General features: G+C 40.6%; 1 protein-coding gene across 2 annotated transcripts in view; it reads left to right on the top strand.

The window, feature by feature from the left end:
* The window catches only part of PHLPP1 (PH domain and leucine rich repeat protein phosphatase 1), a 143391-nt gene that overhangs the window by 89232 nt on the left and 33422 nt on the right, over positions 1-20737 (top strand). For both annotated transcript variants that reach the window (XM_074873501.1, XM_074873510.1), the window contains 5 exons: positions 2726-2892; positions 15597-15743; positions 16255-16485; positions 18505-18707; positions 20365-20425. In XM_074873501.1, the coding sequence (XP_074729602.1) occupies positions 2726-2892; positions 15597-15743; positions 16255-16485; positions 18505-18707; positions 20365-20425 (809 nt within the window). The remainder of the gene's footprint in view (positions 1-2725; positions 2893-15596; positions 15744-16254; positions 16486-18504; positions 18708-20364; positions 20426-20737) is intronic.

Below are 20737 nucleotides of genomic sequence, written 5' to 3'. Positions count from 1 at the left end.
AAGTAGAATTGGGATTTGTTTGGCTGCTTTAACATTATTCACATGCAGTTGCCAGTTCTGGTACTTTAGATATTTTTAGACTAACATGCCTTGCCTAAGCACTGCTGGGTTGCTTATTGCTGTTCGTATCACATTCCAAACAAATAGTTGGAGCAACAGTGTATGTAAGCATTACACCTGGAATTACACATTCTCCTTTTAATTTAATGGATGTCAGCATTTTTTCATCTCTTGTGTTTTCAGTGTGATGAGAACTGCACTGTACCGGGCAGATTCTGACACCATAAACAGACTGAATACCGAGCTTTCAGAAATGACTGCTCAGAATATACTATGAATAATTTTTGTCTCCTACTACAAGGGGAAGAAAAACAGTAGCTACAGTAACAAAAGAACTGAACTAATTGAGTAACAAAAATTGGAGCATTTTAATGGATGTGGGAGGACTGGATTATTAATGGTCGCATTAGAGAAAAACATCGCACCGTCTGTTCCTCTCGAAGCTTATGGTTGTGTGTTTATAATAGAGACCACTTATCCTGAGGCCATGTAGCTTTCATTGGAGAGGAAAAAAAGGAAGAAAAAGCTCTTGGCCTTCCTTTCAGTGGCAAGCTACTTCAGTGCTAGCAAAACCTGATGTCTCTAGGCTCAGGGTATTTTATGGCAAGGGTTATATCTCTGCTCAGAAGGTTGGGTGAAGTCTCCATCAGAGTTCAGAAACTCTTATACACTGCATCTGGGCACTGATTATGAGTTGCTGGGTGTTTTCTGTTTTCTGTCCCTTAGATGTAATGTTTGTACTTCCAGAATCATAGCATGTGAGGCCAGTAGAAGTGCCAGTGACCAAATGAAATGATTGCTTCTCTTGCAGTGAGCAGCTGACAGAACATGTAACCGTTTGAGCACTGTTTGTGCAGTCCAAGAAGTCTAAAATAGTGGTGAAGTTGTTTGCTTCTCCTCCTTTGATCTAAGCCATGCCTCCTCTAAAAACACCTCTCATCCTTCTAGCATTTGACCCGTCCTCCTTGCCCACCATCTGTGCTGCCTTGTACTACTGTGTGCTGGTGCTTTGTCATGTCGCTAGCTCCACAACTCTAAAACAGGATATTTTTAATGATATTGGACAGAAAATACAGGAATTCTACATTGCAGTGTTTTTTGGTTGGTTGGTTTGGTTTTTTTAGAGACTAGTGAATAAGCAAAGCAGCAGGATGTAGTTCACCCAGCTGTATCCTAGAGATTTGCTAAGGGCCACAGTTGCTGTTACTTGAATGTTACTCTGTGGGTCAGAGAGGGACCTGGGGGTGTTGATTGACAGCCGGCTGAACATGAGCCAGCAGTGTGCCCAGGTGGCCAAGAAGGCCAATGGCATCCTGGCTTGTATCAGAAATAGCGTGGCCAGCAGGGACAGGGAAGTGATCTTACCCCTGTACTCGGCACTGGTGAGGCCGCACCTCGATGACTGTGTTCAGTTTTGGGCCCCTCACTACAAAAAGGACATTGAATGACTCGAGCGTGTCCAGAGAAGGGCAACGAAGCTGGTGAAGGGTCTGGAGCACATGTTGTACGAGGAGCGGCTGAGGGAACTGGGGTTGTTTAGTCTGGAGAAGAGGAGGCTGAGGGGAGACCTAATTGCCCTCTACAGCTACCTGAAAGGAGGTTGCAGAGAGCTGGGGATGAGTCTCTTTAACCAAGTAATGAGCAGTAAGACAAGAGGTAATGGCCTCAAGTTGCGCCAGGGAAGGTTTAGACTGGATATGAGGAAGTATTTCTTTACAGAACGGGTTGTTGGGCGTTGGAATGGGCTGCCCAGGGAGGCGGTGGAGTCCCCATCCCTGGAGGTGTTTAAGAGTTGGGTCGACGTAGAGCTTAGGGATATGGTGTAGTTGGGAACTGTCAGTGCTAGGTTAACAGTTGGACTAGATGATCTTCAAGGTCCTTTCCAACCTAGATGATTCTGTGATTCTGTGAATTTGTTGCTTACAGGTCTCTGTGGAATGATGGTAGCTATGTGTCGTGCTAGCTGGTATTACTTCTTTAGCCTCTGTACACTGTGTTTGCTTTATCTTCCCCTTTCTAGAAAACAGTGTTAAACCCCAAATCTCAGTTTTGTTGTTGTCACATTTTTATCATTCTTGGATTGTTTTCTAATTCATTGAGATGAGTGCTTGGTGCTTTGCTGCTATGATATTTTTTTTCTGTAGTAAGATAGAAATGGGATAACACTTTCTTCTGTCATTTAATATCTGCTTTTGATCCTTGAAACCAGGACAGGGTGATTGTTATCCCCTCACCTCCACTCACTTGAGTATACTGACCAGTTATGCAGCAATATAGAAGACTTCTGTGTTTTGTTTTTGCTGCTGTTACTTGCTAACTAAAAGACTAAAGTAAAGTTTATATCAAATCTCTTATATTTTTTTTTCTGGTCATAGAATATCACATAACTTCACTGATGAAAATTAATCTGTTTCACTTAGTAGTTTGACAAATCTTTGTTCTTTTCCCCTTGCTACCCATCTGTGGACCTGGTTTTAGCACTGAGGCAAAGCAAGAGATCATGGCATAACTTGCAGCAATGATGTAAACTTTGTTAGATCAGCTATATATGCCGACACTGACTACTTCTGTGCTTAAAAACAGTTTATCTTGTGCTAGTAGGGGTGAAGGAAATGTTCTTGTTTTATTACATTATTAACATATTGGTGTACCTCTTGACTTCCAGGTTGCATCACAACGCATAAGCTCAGTGGATCTTTCATGCTGCAGCCTGGAGCACCTGCCTGCCAACCTGTTTTATAGCCAAGACCTCACTCATCTCAATTTAAAGCAGAACTTCCTGAGGCTAAACCCTAGCCCATCCACAAGTCGAGCGCTTAGTGAATTACAAAGGTAAAGTGGTATGCTTCTATTGGTCTTCCTCAGCCCTTGGAGCCAAGTGACCACTGCTCTGCAGGAACTTTCCTAAAAAAATTCTTACCTCCTCTTGTGGAGGATTGGCTTGTCTGGGCTGTAACGCTTCAGAAATTGGTTCACCCTGTGTGTTAGAAATAGATGAGCTTTCATAAGAAACTCAATGTTTTTCTTGTAAATAGAAGGCTATTTTCAATCCAAAATGCAATTTTCAGAATGCATTGTTTTCTATCTACCTACTGAGGCCAGACTGTAGTTCTTCAATCTTTGATTCACGTGAGTGAATATGAGTTGGTGAGCTGCCCGTCAAAAGGATTGGATTCTAGCTAGGAACAGTACTGCATGTGACTTGACTTAAAAGTTTTTTGTTACCCCCAAGCAAAGAAAGCCCTGATTTAATAAATTCAACATGATCCCTGTCCTCTTTCTACTCCGTTCAACCCTAATTCTTCTTTCCTAGTAACTGTGACCTTCCAGTTGTTCTTTTCACTGCAGCTCATCTGAGAATGTAACAAATGGGTAGACAGCAGCATGATTGGTGATCTGAATGATTTAATGTTTGTGTCCTGTGGAATCAGCAGGCTTTCTGTATTCAGAAAGATGAATGTTTCCATACTGAATATAAAACTGATTTTCATTTCAGTGGTAACTGAATTGCAGAGTACCTCAGGATTATATTTGTTGATGGTCCTGGTCAAACAAAATGTTTTAAACCACATTTCTAAATCCCTTCCTCTTTGAAAAACAACCGAAAAATGCAAGATGGATTATGCGGGCTGTTGTATTTTTATATAATTCCAATTTCATTCTGGAAAAACAAAAATTTGTCATATTGGAAGATGAATGAACCCAGCAGGTCTGCTTCACAAACAAAGCAGGCAGTGATTCCAAGAGCTTATGAGCAGTCTGGAGAGGAGTACTGGATTAAATGTCCTGTGAATGTTCGTAGAAGTCTTCAGATAGCAAGTGGAATTTTAGCATAAGTTAGATGATGAACATGGACAAATAATGAATGTATTTATTTTAATGAATTTTTAATCATTTTTCCTTTTTAAAGACCAGAAAGTGTACAGGAGATACTTGATTATATTTTGTCCGTGTACATACAGCTAATTCTGTTTGGGATTAGAAAGCATTTATAAATAATGTGATTGGCAACGTGCATTGTCTGTTTAATGTTCTCTTGGTACTGCAATTGTAGGAACAGCTGAAGAGTCTTACTGCAAGTTAATAAACTGATAAATTTTTTCTTGCTAATGTGAGCATGAATGTACAAGAGTGAAAGAGTTCAGGTGACCAAATAAAACTCTCCTGTTTTCTGAGATTCAGCATCAGGAAAATCTGGAGAAGGGGCATATACCTGAGGTGGGATGAAACTGATTGTCTCATTCTTCTGAGAGCTGGTCCTGTTCTGTCAGTGAGTAAGTCTGGTCAGCCTCCATTGCTTTGAGCTTGTCAAGAAGGCATGGGAAGGCCTGTGAACTTCCAAAGCAAAAAACTGAATGATTAGGAAGGTTATCTGGCACTGTTGCCGTGGATCAGAGCCAGTGCCTCATGAACTCCTGTCCCTTGACACCTTGCCTTTGCCACCTTCCCTTTGCCACTTCTGATGTACTCCAGTCTTATCTTCATCCAGCACAGGTGGCATCACCCAGGCAGTGAATAGCTGGAAGCTGATGCCACTGTTTCCGTTGTTGTGCCAGTGGAAAGGGCTGTGTGAGTTGGTAGTTCCTGCTGAGAGTTGGGAAGAGCAGTGCCCCATTGGTTATCTTTTGTCTCCCAACAGCAGAAAAAGAATGAGCCTGGCCCTGGAGTACTCTCCCAAGCCATGCTCCTTCCTGCCCTAAGAAACTGTGGGCTTCTCCTCCTTAGGGTGGAAGAACTTGAGTTTTACTTGTGCTGCCAAAAAGCTTTGGGCCAGCTCATCTGCTACTGAAAGTCTGCTTTTCTGTAGTAAGTAAATATACAAATATCTAGCAAGAAGGGAACACGGTATCTTTTTGAAATTAAGTGAATCCCAGTATGAAAGCATGTGCAAAGTAAGGGAAGCTCAGTCATTCCCGAGAAAACATGTTGTTATTTGTCTTTTTTTTTTCTCCTTCTTAATCCAATTTCCTAAAACCATTTTCAGATTTTTTGGGGGATACGCAAGGTAAAACTTGACTGGATAAACAAAAAGTCTTTTTTTGTTTACCCATGTTCTTTCAGACCACTGCAAAGCAAGTACAAAATCTGCTGTTCTGATTTGGTACTGTTGGCTTTTATACCAACTTCTCAGTTGCTAAATTGCAGCCGCATAGGGCACAGCACCAGTGAATCAAGCCCAGAAGTATTTAAGGCTCCAAAATAACCATGTGTTTGGATGTTGTGAACAAAATGCATTGGCATTTATATACCTACCCTTCCTGGTACAATTTTTGATTAAAATCTGGTTAACAAGGCAGTCTAGCAAAATTTGTCTTGCTATAAGCAGCTCTTGGTGCTAGCTGTTCCTCTTAATAAATCGCTTTAGGTGGTAATTTAACAAATGCTTATGAATGCTGGATTTCAAAACAAGAGGTATGTCAAAGACAGAAAAAAATACCAACTTTTCAGCTACCCACTGAGTAGACTTGCAAGAAGCTGGGTTATAGTAATGAGATGCTGACATATGCACTGACTTGCTGGCTACAGTCAGGAATGGATTGGGAAAAAACCCAAGAATTCCTACTTTTGCTTATGCAGTTACTTCTTTCAGTTTTTTAAATAATGTAAATTATTGCATTTCTGAATAAAATATTTAGTCCTGCTCAGTACATGGCATAAGTGGAAAATCTCCATCTTAGGAACTAAATTGATGGTAGTGTGTGAAGATGTAGATGCACTTTTTTTCTCAGTAGCTATACTTGCGTTGCCTTACTGTCCACTCAGACTTTTAAGTTCTGTTGCTGTAGATACTCCACAGCTCTGAACTTCCTTAACTGAACTGTCTGAATGTTGAAAGGTATATACAACTACCTGTATTTTTTTCCTACTTACTAGGGAATACATATTTCATACTACATATAAAAGTAGGCAGTCTGAAAATTCATCTGTATAGGAAAAAAACCACAGCAAATGTTTGTACTTGGTCTTCCTCACAGTAGTTTTTTTAAAAAAGATAGGAAAGGGTGTTTTTGGGGGGAGAGGAGATTTCCCAGCTGAAAGATTGCCCAGCTGTTGCAGTATTAGAAGTGGCTGACATGTCTTGTGATAATATCCCCATTGAGTCAGAATTTGCCTTAAAGCCCTTGGTATTTTTAGCTCCTGTGTACTGTAAATGGAGCTATTTAAGACATTCTGTTGTCTTAGGTTGTCATAAATTTTATTGCTTACACTCTTTTAATGTTTGAGGATTTTTTTTTTAACCATGAAGTTGAGATTTATCTGTACACTGTGTTTCCAAACCTCACTCTCTCCCTTATCTACAATGTAACTTCACAGCTCTTGTCCTGAAATGCAAACAAGAGTTTAGGCTTACTGGTTTTGCAGAGTACTGTTGCTCTAGGTTTGAAGCAAATGAATAAACCATAGTCCTTATTTACTGTTGCTCTGCTTCACTGGGCTAAGCACACTTTATAGGTAATTGTTTCAGTCAGTGCTGTTGGAAAAAACCTGTTGGCATCAAGAATACTGTTTGCTTGTTAATATTGAAAAGTAAGTTGCCAGTACCTGCATTTTTAATATGTCTGTTGCAGATTTAAAAAAAAAAAAAAAAGGGGGAGAAAGAAAGGGGGGATGTAATAAGCCACAAGGTTTGTTTTAATGGTAAACAAAATGATGCTTGCCAATTTTATCTGAAGAACAAGTTGTTACTCTGATTGTGGTTGTTAATTATTAACAGTGATTATATGGATTTTTATCTTAAGATCAGTTGGTATCTTTTCTCTCCCAGAGACTCTTCAGAAATTAACTGTCTTCTCTGGCATCTCAGCTGAAACTCTTCTGGGCTAGTGGCAGTGACGTGAAGTTGCGTCTATAGGGTATGAGAAGGCTAGAGGACTCTGAGATATTGGTGCAAGTGTTTCTGAAATCCTTTGTTACTTCCAACTGTAGGGTAACTGTTTTTACCTGAAAACCCAGAATGAGGGGTGGGGGTTGGGGGTGGTGATGCTGTCTTCAAGCTAAACCCTTCTTACAAACCCATGGTGCAGTAAGTAGGTAATTGGAAATGCAGTCATTGCTCAAAGAATAGTTAGGTTCCCAGACAGCGAGGGGGGAACACTAGTAGTGACCGAGCTGGTGTGAACCCAGCAGATAGATGCTAGAAGTCAGGGTGAGATGTATTTTGATCCTGGCTTGTCCCTAGAGATTGAGGAGCAGGGAAGAAAGTCTCCAGCCTGCTACTTTTTTGGTCTCAAAGTGCATTGACGTGCTCCTTATGACTGTTGCTTTTAGTGTATGAAACTGAGGTTAGCAAGGAAAGTCAGACAGATTAATGACCTGCCAAGTATACATATTTCCCCTTGCCAGGCCCCACAGGGCACTGGCAGTAGATGCACTGGAAAAGATTTGATCTTTCTCCTTTTTTTTTTTTTTTTCTTGGGGGTTGGGGGGGTGGTGTGGTGCTGGTGAGGTGTTTCGTGTGGATTGGGGAGGGGTTAGTTTTGGTTTTGTTTTTTTGGGGATGCTCTTCTAGAAAGGAATTTGTTTAAATGTACACAGTTATTGAAGTTATTTAAATGAATCTAGCTAACGTGGGGAGTGTGCTACCGCAAGGAATGGAGTGCCATTGCATGCCCCGCAGTGTGGGAAGATGCTGGGAGCTTTCTCTCACACTCTGATGGTCTCAGAGCCAGGGAACCTTACTTCTGTAGTCGTTTCTCCTCTTTTACTTGCAGCTGAAGACTGAAACATAGCCACCTAAGCAGTAGGGCAAGAAGAAGTTGGCATGATATTGACAACCAGAAACCTACTAGTAGCAAACACCATCCAGTGTTTACTATGTTCTGGTGCTACCTTTATTTTCTCAGCTATGTAGCCTTGAAATATTTTTTTGCTATTTATAATACTGAAGAAGACACTTGGAATATATTGTTTATGTAACTTCACTGCTTTTGTTTTATTCAGCTTGTGAAGACATTGAAGGAAGAGTTTAGTTTTGTTAGTTCATCTTTCCGGATCTTAATGACTATATTCTGCGTAGCTCCTGTGTACCTTTCTAAAGTCAAGAAAGTACTCTCATGTGAATACTTGGCAAAATCAGTGACATTTGATTAAAGAAAAATAAATTGTAAAAGCAAGTTTCTACAAGTGGCTAAGTGGGGAAGATTGTAAAATTGGTTTAATGCCTGAAATACATTGGATTTTTTGGATTGTTTAAATTGGAACGGTGAACTCCTTAATAGCGGTAGGAGAAAAATAGATGGCACTAAGAAATATGCTATGAAATAGCATTTTTAAAAATAGTGTAGTCTAAAAGTAGAAATTGCAGTTATTAATTGGATTCTTTTTAGTGGAACTATTAGGCTAAGTACAGCAGTATCTCTTCCAAGTAATGCTTCAAAAAGTTGGAAACATATTTATGGAATCCAGTTATTGTGTATCAGCCTACTCAGATTTACTTGTCTATTACTTTCTGATACGGCTTCTAAAAGTAAGAGTTCTCTTTTCATGTATTTAAACATGTTTCAGTTTGGAATCCCAGCCCTAGCTAATGTTTTTGTATTTCAAATATAAATTTCCAGTATAGGGAAGGAGAATATATTTTTACTGTCTGGGAATTTTGTTCTTCCTCTGAGGATAATCTTTCCACCTCCTAATGAAGCAGTGTGCACTAGGTATGTTGTGCAGCAATTGAAAACTGCAAATTACAGTAATGTAGGTTCAGATCATTTCTACTAACAAAACATACATTTTGTTTTTTCTTGTCTTTATGGTGGTTTTACTAACTATGTAATAGGATAAAAGCTTTATTGTTGTCCTAATTTTGGAAGTAGTCTGAATTTGACTTAATCTGTGATTATTTGTATATTTTTAAAAATAACTGCCTAGATTTATGGTTACTCCTTTTTGTGCAGTGGAGTCTGTTTTCTTTTTTTTTTTAATGCAATCTATGAATTAATTTTGGTATAGACACAAGTCTCTATGCCAGAATTGTTGTGCCTTTTTATAGTTTTAAATGCAGGTAGAGGGCAGAAATATCAGGATGACTGTTGCTGGTGTGTTGGCATAAAGGATAGTGAAGATAGCAAAACTGCAGGTGTAAGTCTGCTTTTTTTTCTTTCTTTTTTTTTTATTTTCCCCCCATGGGGTTTAAAAAAGGAGGAAGGAAATAATCAGATAAAACGTATGTTTTCATTTATTCATTCAGCTAACGGACAAATTGATAATTAATGGGTGAATTTGTTCAAGTTTCTTCTGACTTGACCAGGATCAATCTTTGCCCTCAAACTAAGTGACCCTCTTTCCTGAGATGACTTTACTCCATCTGTTCTTTGTGGTGTGACATGAGCTACATGGTTTCTGGATGAACGGGAGTCTTGTCCAGAGAAATGGAGTGGAAAATAGCAGCAGAGCTCCTCCTTCCTCCTCTCTGTATTATCTGTTGAAAACTCTTCTGTGCCCAAGCTGGGAAGGGCTGCTGTTGACCTCAGTTAGGCAAAGCCTTCACCTGCAGCACCCTAGTGAATCTCCCTAGCTGTTGCAGAAACAGTCTACCTCTATTCAGCTGTCTCGACAAATTTAGCAGGGCAAGAGACCTGGAATAGCTCTGTTTAATTGTCTAACTATAAGCCTTTTACAATGACACCTTTCTGGGAAGGGAAATGCTATGACAGTATTTCTGGCACTAGGCTAGCTGCTCTCAGATGGGGAATCTGACGCAACTGCAAAGAAGCAGTAAATCGGACCTTTTGTTTCCAAGGAGGAAACTGGTGTGTCGGGTTTATATGGAAATTCTCTTCATGATTAAATTAGCGGCCAAAGTAGCAGGCATTCATGAAGGTGGCAAGTTGTAGTTTAGTTCCAGTGCTTGCCACAGTGCTGCTAGGCAGGTGCCATCGATCTGCTCAGAAATGGTGCTGAAACTGAGGGACAGTTGTGCTGCTGCTTGAAATGATGCTCAGCTGCAACCACAGCATAGTCATGAGACAGCCCAAATACTGGAGATAGTTTAAGGAAAACAATCACGTTCCTAATACTGTGTCCCTTATTAAGCCGTGTCTTCTGTTTTGGGTGTAGTAAAATACTGCTTTTTAATTGCTTTTGGTGAGAGTAGGGCAAGGCTGGTTGTGTCAGACGAGTCTGTTATGGCTCCAATTCAATGACGGTGTATGACCAACTCGAATATACTATTCCCCCCCCTCCAAATATAGCAGAACACAAATGTTGTACTGTGTAATGGAAATTCCTCTGCTGTGCATGTCAGGTAATCTGAATTTGAAATTAGCCTGTCATTTCATTGCTTTGCCATGATACAAACTTCTCTTGTTAGTCCCTCTCCTCATTTTGCGTATGTCAAACTAAAACCACTCCTGAAGTGGCAGCTTCAGGATTAAGTGGGGTTTTTTTGACTCAATTATGGCAATTAGTGTTCGGTCGTATTGTATGTTTAAACCCAAGGGTTGACATGTCAACGTTTTGCTCTAGCTTAAAGTAGGACTATTTTTAGTCAGAGAAATGACTGTTTATATATTGGTCATTACAATAGAAAGCTTAGTAAGCTAACTGAATAGTGTGTTGAGAGATGCCGTTTCTCAGGTTGACTTTTTTTAACATAACAGTCTAGAACCATGGAAGGAGGGAGAAGAGGAAGGAAAGCATATGTATGGACATGACATGAGGTTGTTACACTGTCATGCCTCAAACAAACAATGTTGTGCCTTTTCTTCTTTTTAGCAATGCCATGGGGGCAATATCAATGTGTGCCCCTACTTCTGGTAGGAGTAAAGTGAGAAAACAGCAAAGATGTTGCTCTGTAAAATCTATTTAAAGCCCGACAGTGTGCAAACTCAGCAGCAACAGAAAACTTGAGTCTTTAAAATACTTCTACCTTATTTATATTGATGCTACAAGTGGTACTGGTGCTACTGACTGTAAATCTAGATACAAGAAGCTCTATAAACAGTTCTGCATTTTAGATGTGCAGCATGGCAGTGCTCCATAATGGAAGTGCACCAACTGATTTGGGATGTGGATAGTGGGAAGTGAGTGGCCAAAGATGAGAAGTACACTTAGATCTTAACTTTGAGCAAATGCCTGCTAGTTTGGCTTAGTCATGTTCTGTACTTGACAGTGCTCCAATGAGAAGAAATGCAACTTTAGCATTTGGTAGATGAACATGTTTACAAAGGAGGAAGAAAATATCTCTTCCTTGCCAGTTGTCTTAATCTCTTAACTTTAAGCTTATGGTGTTTGTCTTTCAGTTTTTCTTTAAATGTGATTTAACAATGAACTCTCCATTGTGGATTATTTAACATCCACTTACACGTGCATTTTTAGCTTCTGTATGCATATATCCAATACTGGATGTACTACTCATCCTCCCTTACATACTATATAGACCTGTTAACCAGTTCAGTTTGAGTCCTTAGTAATTGGATTACTCACAGAAGACCCTAAATAAACACACATTAAAATGCACATTAGGATAGTAGAGATGTAATCCAGATACATTTGGGGGGCAGGGTGTGATTTATTTATTTTTGTCTTTGATCTAGAACAACTATACATAAGAACGTGCACAGAAAACCTTGAAGCTGAACACTGCATTGGAGTTAGTTAATGTATTTCTTAACTTCCTTCACCACCACCACTCCCCCAGTCCTCTTTCCTCTGTGTATTAGCTTGATATTCTGCAATTTTACCTCAAGATTGTATTTGGGGGTCTTCTGTAGATTGTAGTTTAGTGGGCAAAAGCCCTGAGACACTCGTTCTGGGACTCTAGAGTGGCACAGGTAAAGGCTGTAGCCTTAGTGTTGCTTATTAAATGAGTTAATTCTTTTTTTCTTGGCTGACTTGAAAATTGAAATGGTTGCATTTTGATGTTTCTCCAGCAGCTTAGTTATTTTGACTTAATCTTCCTGTCTTCACTACTATTTTTGCACTTACCTAAGTACTGAAAAAAAAAAGTAATTTCTAAAGGACCTGGAGTGCACTACTTAGAGCACTCTTGTTTGTATTTGCAGTTGACCTTGAGAAAGATGTGAGACAGCTGTTACACTGCCTTGAAATTTGGGGTGATTCTGTGGTGGATCGATTGCATAAATCTACAGTTATCTTCAAGATAAATGCAAGATTGTGCATTTCAGTTCTAGGTTAAAAATTTTTAAGCCCTTTTTCTCAAAATAGAGGAATATGAAGCTATAGTGTTCAAAATGTGGTTTGTGTTTGTTGTTTTTTTTTTTTTTTTTCTGGCTAGCATCCCTCATTAACAGCAGCTAGCTTACCCTAGCCTCCTTTTTATTTTACAGTTCTCCCTCTAGAGATATATTAGTCATTGTTTCTGCACAGTGCATTTTTTACCCTGCAGCAGTAATTTGATTGCAAGATTTCATTTAGTCTCCATCTAACTCTGTTCCAAACTTCTGCCTCCAGCATGGCACAGAGTGTTCAAAATCTGTGATAACTCTGGCCATGATTTTTCCTTTTTTTTTTTTCTTTTCCTGCCATCTTTGCACCAAAATACCAATAGAGAGCAGAGCATTCCATTGCTTGCTGCAAGCCTAGGTAACTGTTAAGTATGTTTACAGCCTGTCTTTTGGGATAAAATTGGCACTTAACTTACACCCTCCATTGAAATATGATATGAAGGTGCTGCTTACATTTTCACCTTGAGTTTTAGTCAATGACATGAGTTAGATTTAGGCAATACTGAAGGTGTGTGCCAGTTGGTTGTAGTAGTTGGTAAGGAATTTTAAGAGCGTTTTGATGTTAACACTTTTAACTTTTTAATGCTTGATGCATTTTCTGTCCGTGTTTTCTGGTCAGGGGAAGGACAAAGTAAGTGCTTTGTGAGGCAAGAGTGTGCTGGGCTGATGTAGAGGCTATGGGTGCACTGGCACATGCTGTTGGCGATTTACTTTTGTGTGGAATCGCAGTGTTCATAGGTGCAGTTTTGCTTCCGTGGCTGTGTTATATAAAAGCCTGCTTGCACAAATAAAGGACTTGAGCCTTAACGAAAGGAAAATGAAGTCTAAATAAAATGTCCTAGTGTAAACCATGCCAGAAAAGAAACTTCCTCCCATCTATCGGAATCTGACACAGATCTTTTCATTCATCCTTTTACTTGCCTTTAGGCATACCTCCCAGTGGTTGTTAGGCAACCGTAATGATGTTGCTGAACATTCAGGCTGGCTAATTGGATTGTCCCCTTCTTGAGTTTTTTGTTCAAATGGTCTTGGTCATCTTTAATAAGGCAAATACATGCAAATTGCTTTGTTGGTTGATGTGATAAACCAAGGGTCTTTTAAGACTTCCATGATATGTCAAGGACAAAATTTTGAAATCTGTGTGAGCTTTGACATCATACTTAATCGAAAGCATAAGAATTCGCCTCTGTCACAACAGAAGTCTTGCTAAGTTCTGCTTTAATTCAGCCGATTTCCCAGTTGTATTCAAACCAGCCTATTCTAATGAGAATTTTTGGTTGAAAGGCAGTATTTACTCACGTGAATGGAGCTCAACTACACCACAAAAATCTAGTGTTCAAATAGAATCATAGAATGGTTTGGGCTGGAAGGAACCTTAAAGATCATTTAGTTCCAACCCCCTGCCATGGGCAGGGACACCTTCCACTAGACCAGGTTGCTCGAAGCCCCGTCCAACCTGGCCTTGAGCACTTCTGGGGAGGGGGCAACCACAGCTTCTCTGGGCAGCCTGTTCCAATGTCTCACCACCCTCACAGTGAAGAATTTCTTCATTATATCTAATCTAAACCTACTCTTTTTCAGTTTAAAACCATTAACCCTTGTCCTATCATTACACTCCCTGATAGAGTCCCTCCCCATCTTTCCTGTAGGCCCCCTATAAGTACTGGAAGGCCACTATAAGGTCTCCCCAGAGTCTTCTCCAGGCTGAACAACCCCAACTCTCTCAGCCTGTCCTCATAGGCGAGGTGCTCCAGCCCCTGATCATCTTCGTGGCCTCCTCTGGACTCACTCAAACAAGTGAGTCCTCCTTATGTTGGGGGCCCCAGAGCTGAAGGCAATACTCCAGGTGGGGTCTCACAAGAGCAGAGCAGAGAGGGAGAATCACCTCCCTCGACCTGCTGGTCACATTTCTCCTGATGCAGCCCAGGATACGGTTGGCTTTCTGGGCTGCGAGCGCACATTGCTGGCTCATAGTCAGTTTTTCATCCACCAATACCTCCAAGTCCTCCTCTGCAGGGCTGCTCTCAATCCACTCATTGCCCAGCCTGTATCTGTGCTTAGGATTGCCTTGACCCATGTGCAGGACCTTGCACTTGGCCTTGTTGAATTTCACGAGGTTTGCATGGGCCCACCTCTCAATCCTGTCAAGTTTTGTCTGGATGACATCCCTTCCCACCAGCATGTCGAATACACCACACAGCTTGGTGTCATCAACAAACTTCCTGAGGGTGCACTCGATCCCACTGTCCATGTCATGACAAAGATGTTAAACAGCACTGGACCCAATACCAGCCCCTGAGGAACACCAATCATCACTGGTCTCCACTTGGATGTCGAGCCATTGACCACAGATCTTTGATTGCAACCATCCAGCCAATTCCTTATCCACTGAGTGGTCCATCCATCAAATCCATGTTTCTCCAATTTAGAGACAAGGATGTTGTGCGGAACAGTGTCAAATGCTTTGCTCAAGTCCAGGTAGATGATGTCAGTTGTGCTTTCCTTATCCACCAACGCTGTAACCCCGTTGTAGAAGGCCACAAATTTGTCAGGCACGATTTGCCCTTAGTGAAGCTATGTTGGCTGTCACCAATCACCTCTTTATTTTCCGTGTGTCCTGTCATAGTTTCCAGGAGGATCCACTCCATGATCTTGCTGGGCACAGAGGAGAGACTGAGTGGCCTGTAGTTCACTGGGTCTTCCTTTTTTCCCTTTGTAAAAATGGGGGTTGTGTTTCCCCTTTTTCAGACAGTGGGAAATTTACTGGACTGCCATGACTTCTCAAATATGATGGATAGTGGCTTAGCCACCTCACCTGCCAGTTTCCCTCAGGACCCACGGATGCATCTCATCAGATTCCATGGACTTGTGCACCTTCAGGTTCTTTAGATGATCTCAAAGCTGATCTTCTCCTACAGTGGGCTCCATACGCTGAGAATTTCCTGCACCTTGTAACCAGTGTCACTAGGGTAGTCTTACTAGCAAGAAGTGTGTTCAGAAAAATAGCAATGCTGTAGTACAGGATGAGATGCCACAGAAGAAACAACATATCGTAAGGATGGCAAGGATTTTGTTCTTTATTATACTCATAGGAAAACAGATTTAGCATGTTGTTCAGGAGGTCCTGTTTCTCTATGCTGTCTTAACGTGAGTGAACTCTTGCAAGTGGTGTTGAACTTGAGTGTCTGGTAATTTCCCTGGTTGTTCTGGGTATATAAACTGAAAATGCATGTGATTTGTATTTAGGCAACCAAACTTACCTTGTATTAATTATCTTGCAAGGCAACTTGTGTGGTTTATGCTCCACTTATTTGTCACCTTTTTTTTTTTTTATTTTTTTTTATCTTACTGTAGATTCACCAAGTTGAAGAGCCTTAATCTTTCCAATAATAATTTAGGAGACTTCCCACTGGCAGTCTGCAGTATCCCAACCCTGACTGAACTCAACGTGTCCTGCAATGCCCTCAGAAGCGTTCCAGCAGTTGTAGGCGAGATGCACAAGCAAGTACTTTTTAAAAACTTTATGTACACAGACTGATAATAAAGGCAACAAGCAGTTCATGACTCTATGTAACCTTGCTATGAGAAACAGTTTAAACATACTGGGTTTTGTCAGATGGCAGCAGTTGTGAGCTGCAGATGGAGGGGAAACACACTTGTGTCTTGAAGCTGTTTCAGTCCCCAGCATTTGACACAAGGGTCACCTTCACGGTGAAGAAAATCTTTAAACCTCCTTGCTTATGTGCTTCAGCCATCACACAAGTCACAGTTCTTGAAGATACAATGGTCTAACACAGCTACATTTCATAATTGCCAAGGCTTTTAATTACTTGATCAATATCTTCTGTAGCAGATGTTAAAGTGTTATTCCTTAACATTTTTGTTCTTCTGCCCTTTTGTATGTTTTATGTCACTGTAACTGCAGCAGATTTGTGTGTTTATAGGAAGGAAATGTGATTTAACAGGTCACTCGCTTTCTTCACTCTCCCTTCCCCTCCCCCGCTTTTAATAGCTTGCAGACATTTTTGCTGGATGGCAACTTTCTCCAGTCCCTTCCTGATGAATTGGAGCATATGCATCAGCTCAGCTATGTGAGCCTGTCCTTCAATGAGTTCACCGACATTCCAGGGGTGCTGGAGAAGCTGACTGCCATGGATAAGCTCTGTATGTCAGGAAACTGCATGGATGTCCTGAACCTGCAGGTGTTAAAAAGGATGCCTCATATTAAACATGTGGATCTAAGGTAGGTATTTGAAAGAGGGGAAAGATAAGTGTGTCTAAATTATTGGTGTTGAAATGGCTTCTCCTTGGCTGTCAGCATAGCCCCCAGGTATGAATCTCTGGTTGTTAGCCCATTGAACCATGTTTCTGGTGGCATTACATAACTCGGAGCACTTGCCTCTACTTACCAGTCTTCTTGGAGGAAGAGGTACCATTTAGGGGGATCGATAGATAGGAAAATGAGTTTGGGGGGAAATTAATATTTACACCAAAAGGTCAGACAAAACAGAGCCGGGGACACTGGTGATTCTTGCAGTTCTTGTTGCTGTAGTGTTAATACAGTATAAATGGCAGTCCCTAACCCAAAAAGCTTCTGTCTGAAATGTTACAGATATGTGAGATGAAGAAAAGGGCAGTGAAGGTGAAAGAACAAAAATAGGTATTAGTATTTCTTGGTATGTTAAAAAGCCTAGTGCGCCATGAGTAGCATTATTTTATTGATGTCCTCAGCAGAGTCTAAATAGATCCTTATTACAGATGGCTCTGGTATGAGGTAGTTCCTTATTCTTACGGTCTTTGGGGAAGCCAGCTTCTGCAATCAGCTGGGCAAGGCTCAGTTCAGCGCCTGGACCATGAGGTCCAAATAATGATGAATTCTGGAACCATTTAGTTAAGCTATTCAAGCTAAAACTTAGTGTACCATACTGCTGTGTAGCTGTCAGACTTTGCAGTCAAGGAAGGGTCAGCATAAGATAAGAAAATGGCTTAAATAGATGGATGAATTCTGAAGCATTTATGGTGGGGGTAAAATATACCTCTGTGTGTGTGTGTGTGTTAAAAGCAAATAAATAAATAAATTGGCCTCAGAGTAGGGATGCTGTGGCTGAGCTGACTGTGAGTTCCAGCGGTGCAGTTCCAGCCCTCTCATTGTCTGCCGCATCCTTTCTGCACCAAGCTGTGAACAGTGGTTCTTTGTAATGCTACCTGGAATAGTAAATGTTGAACGTGTTTGTAAACGGTACTTGCTGCACAGTGGAGTGCTTTGCTTCAGTGAAATCAGAAGGAAGCACTGCTTGTAAATTGAAAACAGAAAAAGTAGGCTATGGTGTCGGAGGGAGCATATTACCTGTTTTCTTCTAACTGGAAAACAGAGCTACTCTGAAAACACAACTGCTACACAGAAGGTAGCTCTCTGAAAGCAAGAGCCACAACAGAACTCTAGGTGTTGACCCTTATCCTCACTAGGTAGGCTTAATGGGCCAGTAGAAGTTACTATACTGATTTTTAGTGTTCTGATCAGAGCTGGGAATTTGAAACTGAACTCTTTGGAGTGCTCTGCAGTCTCAAACATTGCTAGGTTATAGATCATCTCATTCAGTTGTAACTTCTGGGGAGATTGCTGAGTACCAGCTGTGTCGATGTACTGCAGTGAAGATGTGATCAAACCTGTTCTCTTCATCTGGCAGACCCACTCATCTTGGGCTTTTGCTTTGTTTTCTTCCAGCACCCATTTTCAGGTGTCTGAATTTGCTTGCTGTGAAACATGTTGACAGAGGAGGTGAATATATGGGAATTGATATATCTGTTTGTTGTTTCAGTAAGGCAAGAGACTCCCAATATCTGCAGGTTACTCGTATCTGCCAGGCTTTTCCAGCAGATGCTCATGATAGGCCAGCAGGAACTGTAGAGGTTTTCTTTTCCAAACTAGTGGGCAAAAGTAACAACCAGATCATCTTTTATTTTTATAGACACAGTAACAGTAATACGTATCTTCTTGCAGACCTTCTTATCAGTAGTTTTCAAAGTAGTCTAGAAAGGAGCTTGGTGTCATCATTTCTTTGTCATGATAGATAAAACAACAAAGTGGATCCACCCTGCTTTTAAAATACCGTAACAAAGGGGAAAATGTTTAAAATCAACCCTGATCAGAACCTGGAAGCATGCTAAGTTTAATCCAGTGCAACTGATTGTAGAATGAGCATTGGTTTGTTAGCAGGAGGTTGCCACGTAAAGACACTTAATCTCATTTTTTGTCTTCAAGACTGAATTCAATTAGGAGATTGGAGGTCGATGAAATAGATTTTCTGCATCATGTGACCCAACTGGATCTCAGAGACAACAAACTTGGGGAGCTGGATGCAACAGTTTTTAACAATGTTGAAGTGTTACACTGTGAACGGAATCAACTGGTAACCCTCAAGATCAGTGGATATTTTCTCAAAGCGCTGTATGCTTCCTCAAATGGTAAGTGTGTTTTCAGGGCAGCTGTGATCTGACTGTCATCTGTTGTCATCTGACTTCTGGTTTTGTACCTGGTTCTCAGTGGGATGCTTGTGGAGTGCAGTGCACATAATCAGGAGGAGTAAGGAGGCTCTTGACATGACCTTGGATAAAAGGGTTTCACATGCGCTGTGTCATGCTACTGGCAGTTCTGAACTTCAGAAGTGACTTTCAGATAACACTGGGCTACTGATTCTCAGGTCTTAAAACTGTGAAAACTTTAGAATTTGGGCTGAAATTCCTCTCTATGCCATCAGGGACGAGTCTTGAAGTTGTCAGTTCTTTGGGCTGTATTAATGTGTTGCTTTAAGGCAAATAAGGAATTTATTGCTTTTCCCTAGAGTTGAGAAAGTTTGAACAAGTGGCCATTTGTGAGACAAACTAAAATAATAGATATTTTTGCTACTATCTCTAGCTGTTTACTCTGGCCAGAAAGCTACGAAATCTATGAGTAACTTCATTTGTATTTGGTAATAAAAATAATGCAGCCTTTTCCAGTTGAATAACTCCTGTGTTCCATGAAGAGGATTTGTTTGATCTGTCTCTGGAAGCTGCTATTACTTCAAATACTCAGGTTTCACCACCATTTTTATTGTTTGGAGTAGTTTGGTGTGGAATAAACAAAATGCAAGCTCAGAGGGCAGTGAATTTGATGAACAGTCTGAACTGCCTTTAAAACGCTGTCATCTTAATGATATCCAAGCCTGTGCCTTCATTAAGTATTCATGCAAGGCTCTCTGTAGCTGAGCAAAGTTAACATAATCTGAGCATGTGCTGTGCAATGTGAGCTGAGAACCCAAGTCAACCTGTATCTTGCAATCAACTGCCTATTTGGTCTTGCTGTACCTCCTGGCTATCCTCTCTTTGCACCTGCAGCCATCTTGTTTTAGTTTTATCTTCCAAAGCAACCATGATGCTTGTTACACTTTCACTCCACTGGATTTTCTGTAGGCTTAAATAAATGTCTGCTGGTTTTGTTTTAACCTTAATTCTAAGCATTAGCTTCCTAAAAACCTTAGCATATGGAATATTATTAAAGCAATCAAAATACAACATTACTAGCAGTAGTTGAGATGCTATGGAAGGTCTGTAAGGCTGCCTGCAACCGGGAACTCCACAGGCATGCAAAGGCTCATGTAATGTGTTGAAAAATGCTCTTGATCTTGACATGACCTGGAGGACTCTGGGGTATTCTGTAGCGTGCTGTTTCAGAGTGGGGAGTCTCCCTTCCTGTGCCTGTACCATTAGTGACCAGTGAAAACCAAGTAGAGCAGGTTTGTGACTGACTATTCTGGGCAGAGGGTGGTGGAGGTGAAGTTACAGCTCTGGGACAAAAATGGAAAAATGAGAATTTGCCATGAAACTCTTAAAATCCTTCAGTTTCTCCTCTCTGTTCAGTTATGCAGTATCTGTTATAGCAAGTACAATGTAATAGAGCAAATGTACTGAGACATAATAAAGAAAAAAAACTCAGTTCACAAAGGTCCAGATCCTCATTAGTTTTTTAGGTTACTGACTTGTTCTGAAATCTCTGAGTGTTAGCTGCTTAAAGTAACTCTTACGGAACAGCCATTTAGGTGCAAATCTTTATCACCACTTTTATGTATTTTTTCCCCCCCAGAACTTGTTCACCTTGATGTGTATCCAGTTCCCAGTTGCCTGGCTTATATGGATATTTCTCGGTAAGAGTGTTTTTTCTTGGACCTGTAAAATTTACATCAGTGAAGCTTATGGAAAAATGACATTCACTAGTATTTTACTGTGAGAGAGTGGGAACAGGAATTGTACCTTGAGATATGAGAAGACTGATTTTTCAGAGTTAGAGAATGGGCTTTTTCCTACTGGCCAGTTCTTCCCTGTTTCCTTTTTATAGATTGACTTTTTTTATTTTTTCAGTCCTAAAAGCAAAATGTGGCTTCATAGTTAAAGAAAAAGTGTTTCCCTGGTTTAAACATTTCCTATCTTATAGAGACATAACACAGTGACTCAAACGT

Source organism: Strix uralensis, chromosome 1 (assembly GCF_047716275.1).
Source record: "Strix uralensis isolate ZFMK-TIS-50842 chromosome 1, bStrUra1, whole genome shotgun sequence".
Classification (NCBI taxonomy): domain Eukaryota; kingdom Metazoa; phylum Chordata; class Aves; order Strigiformes; family Strigidae; genus Strix; species Strix uralensis.
The sequence above is the reverse complement of the archived record's forward strand: the minus strand, read 5'-3'. Positions and strand labels throughout refer to the sequence as shown.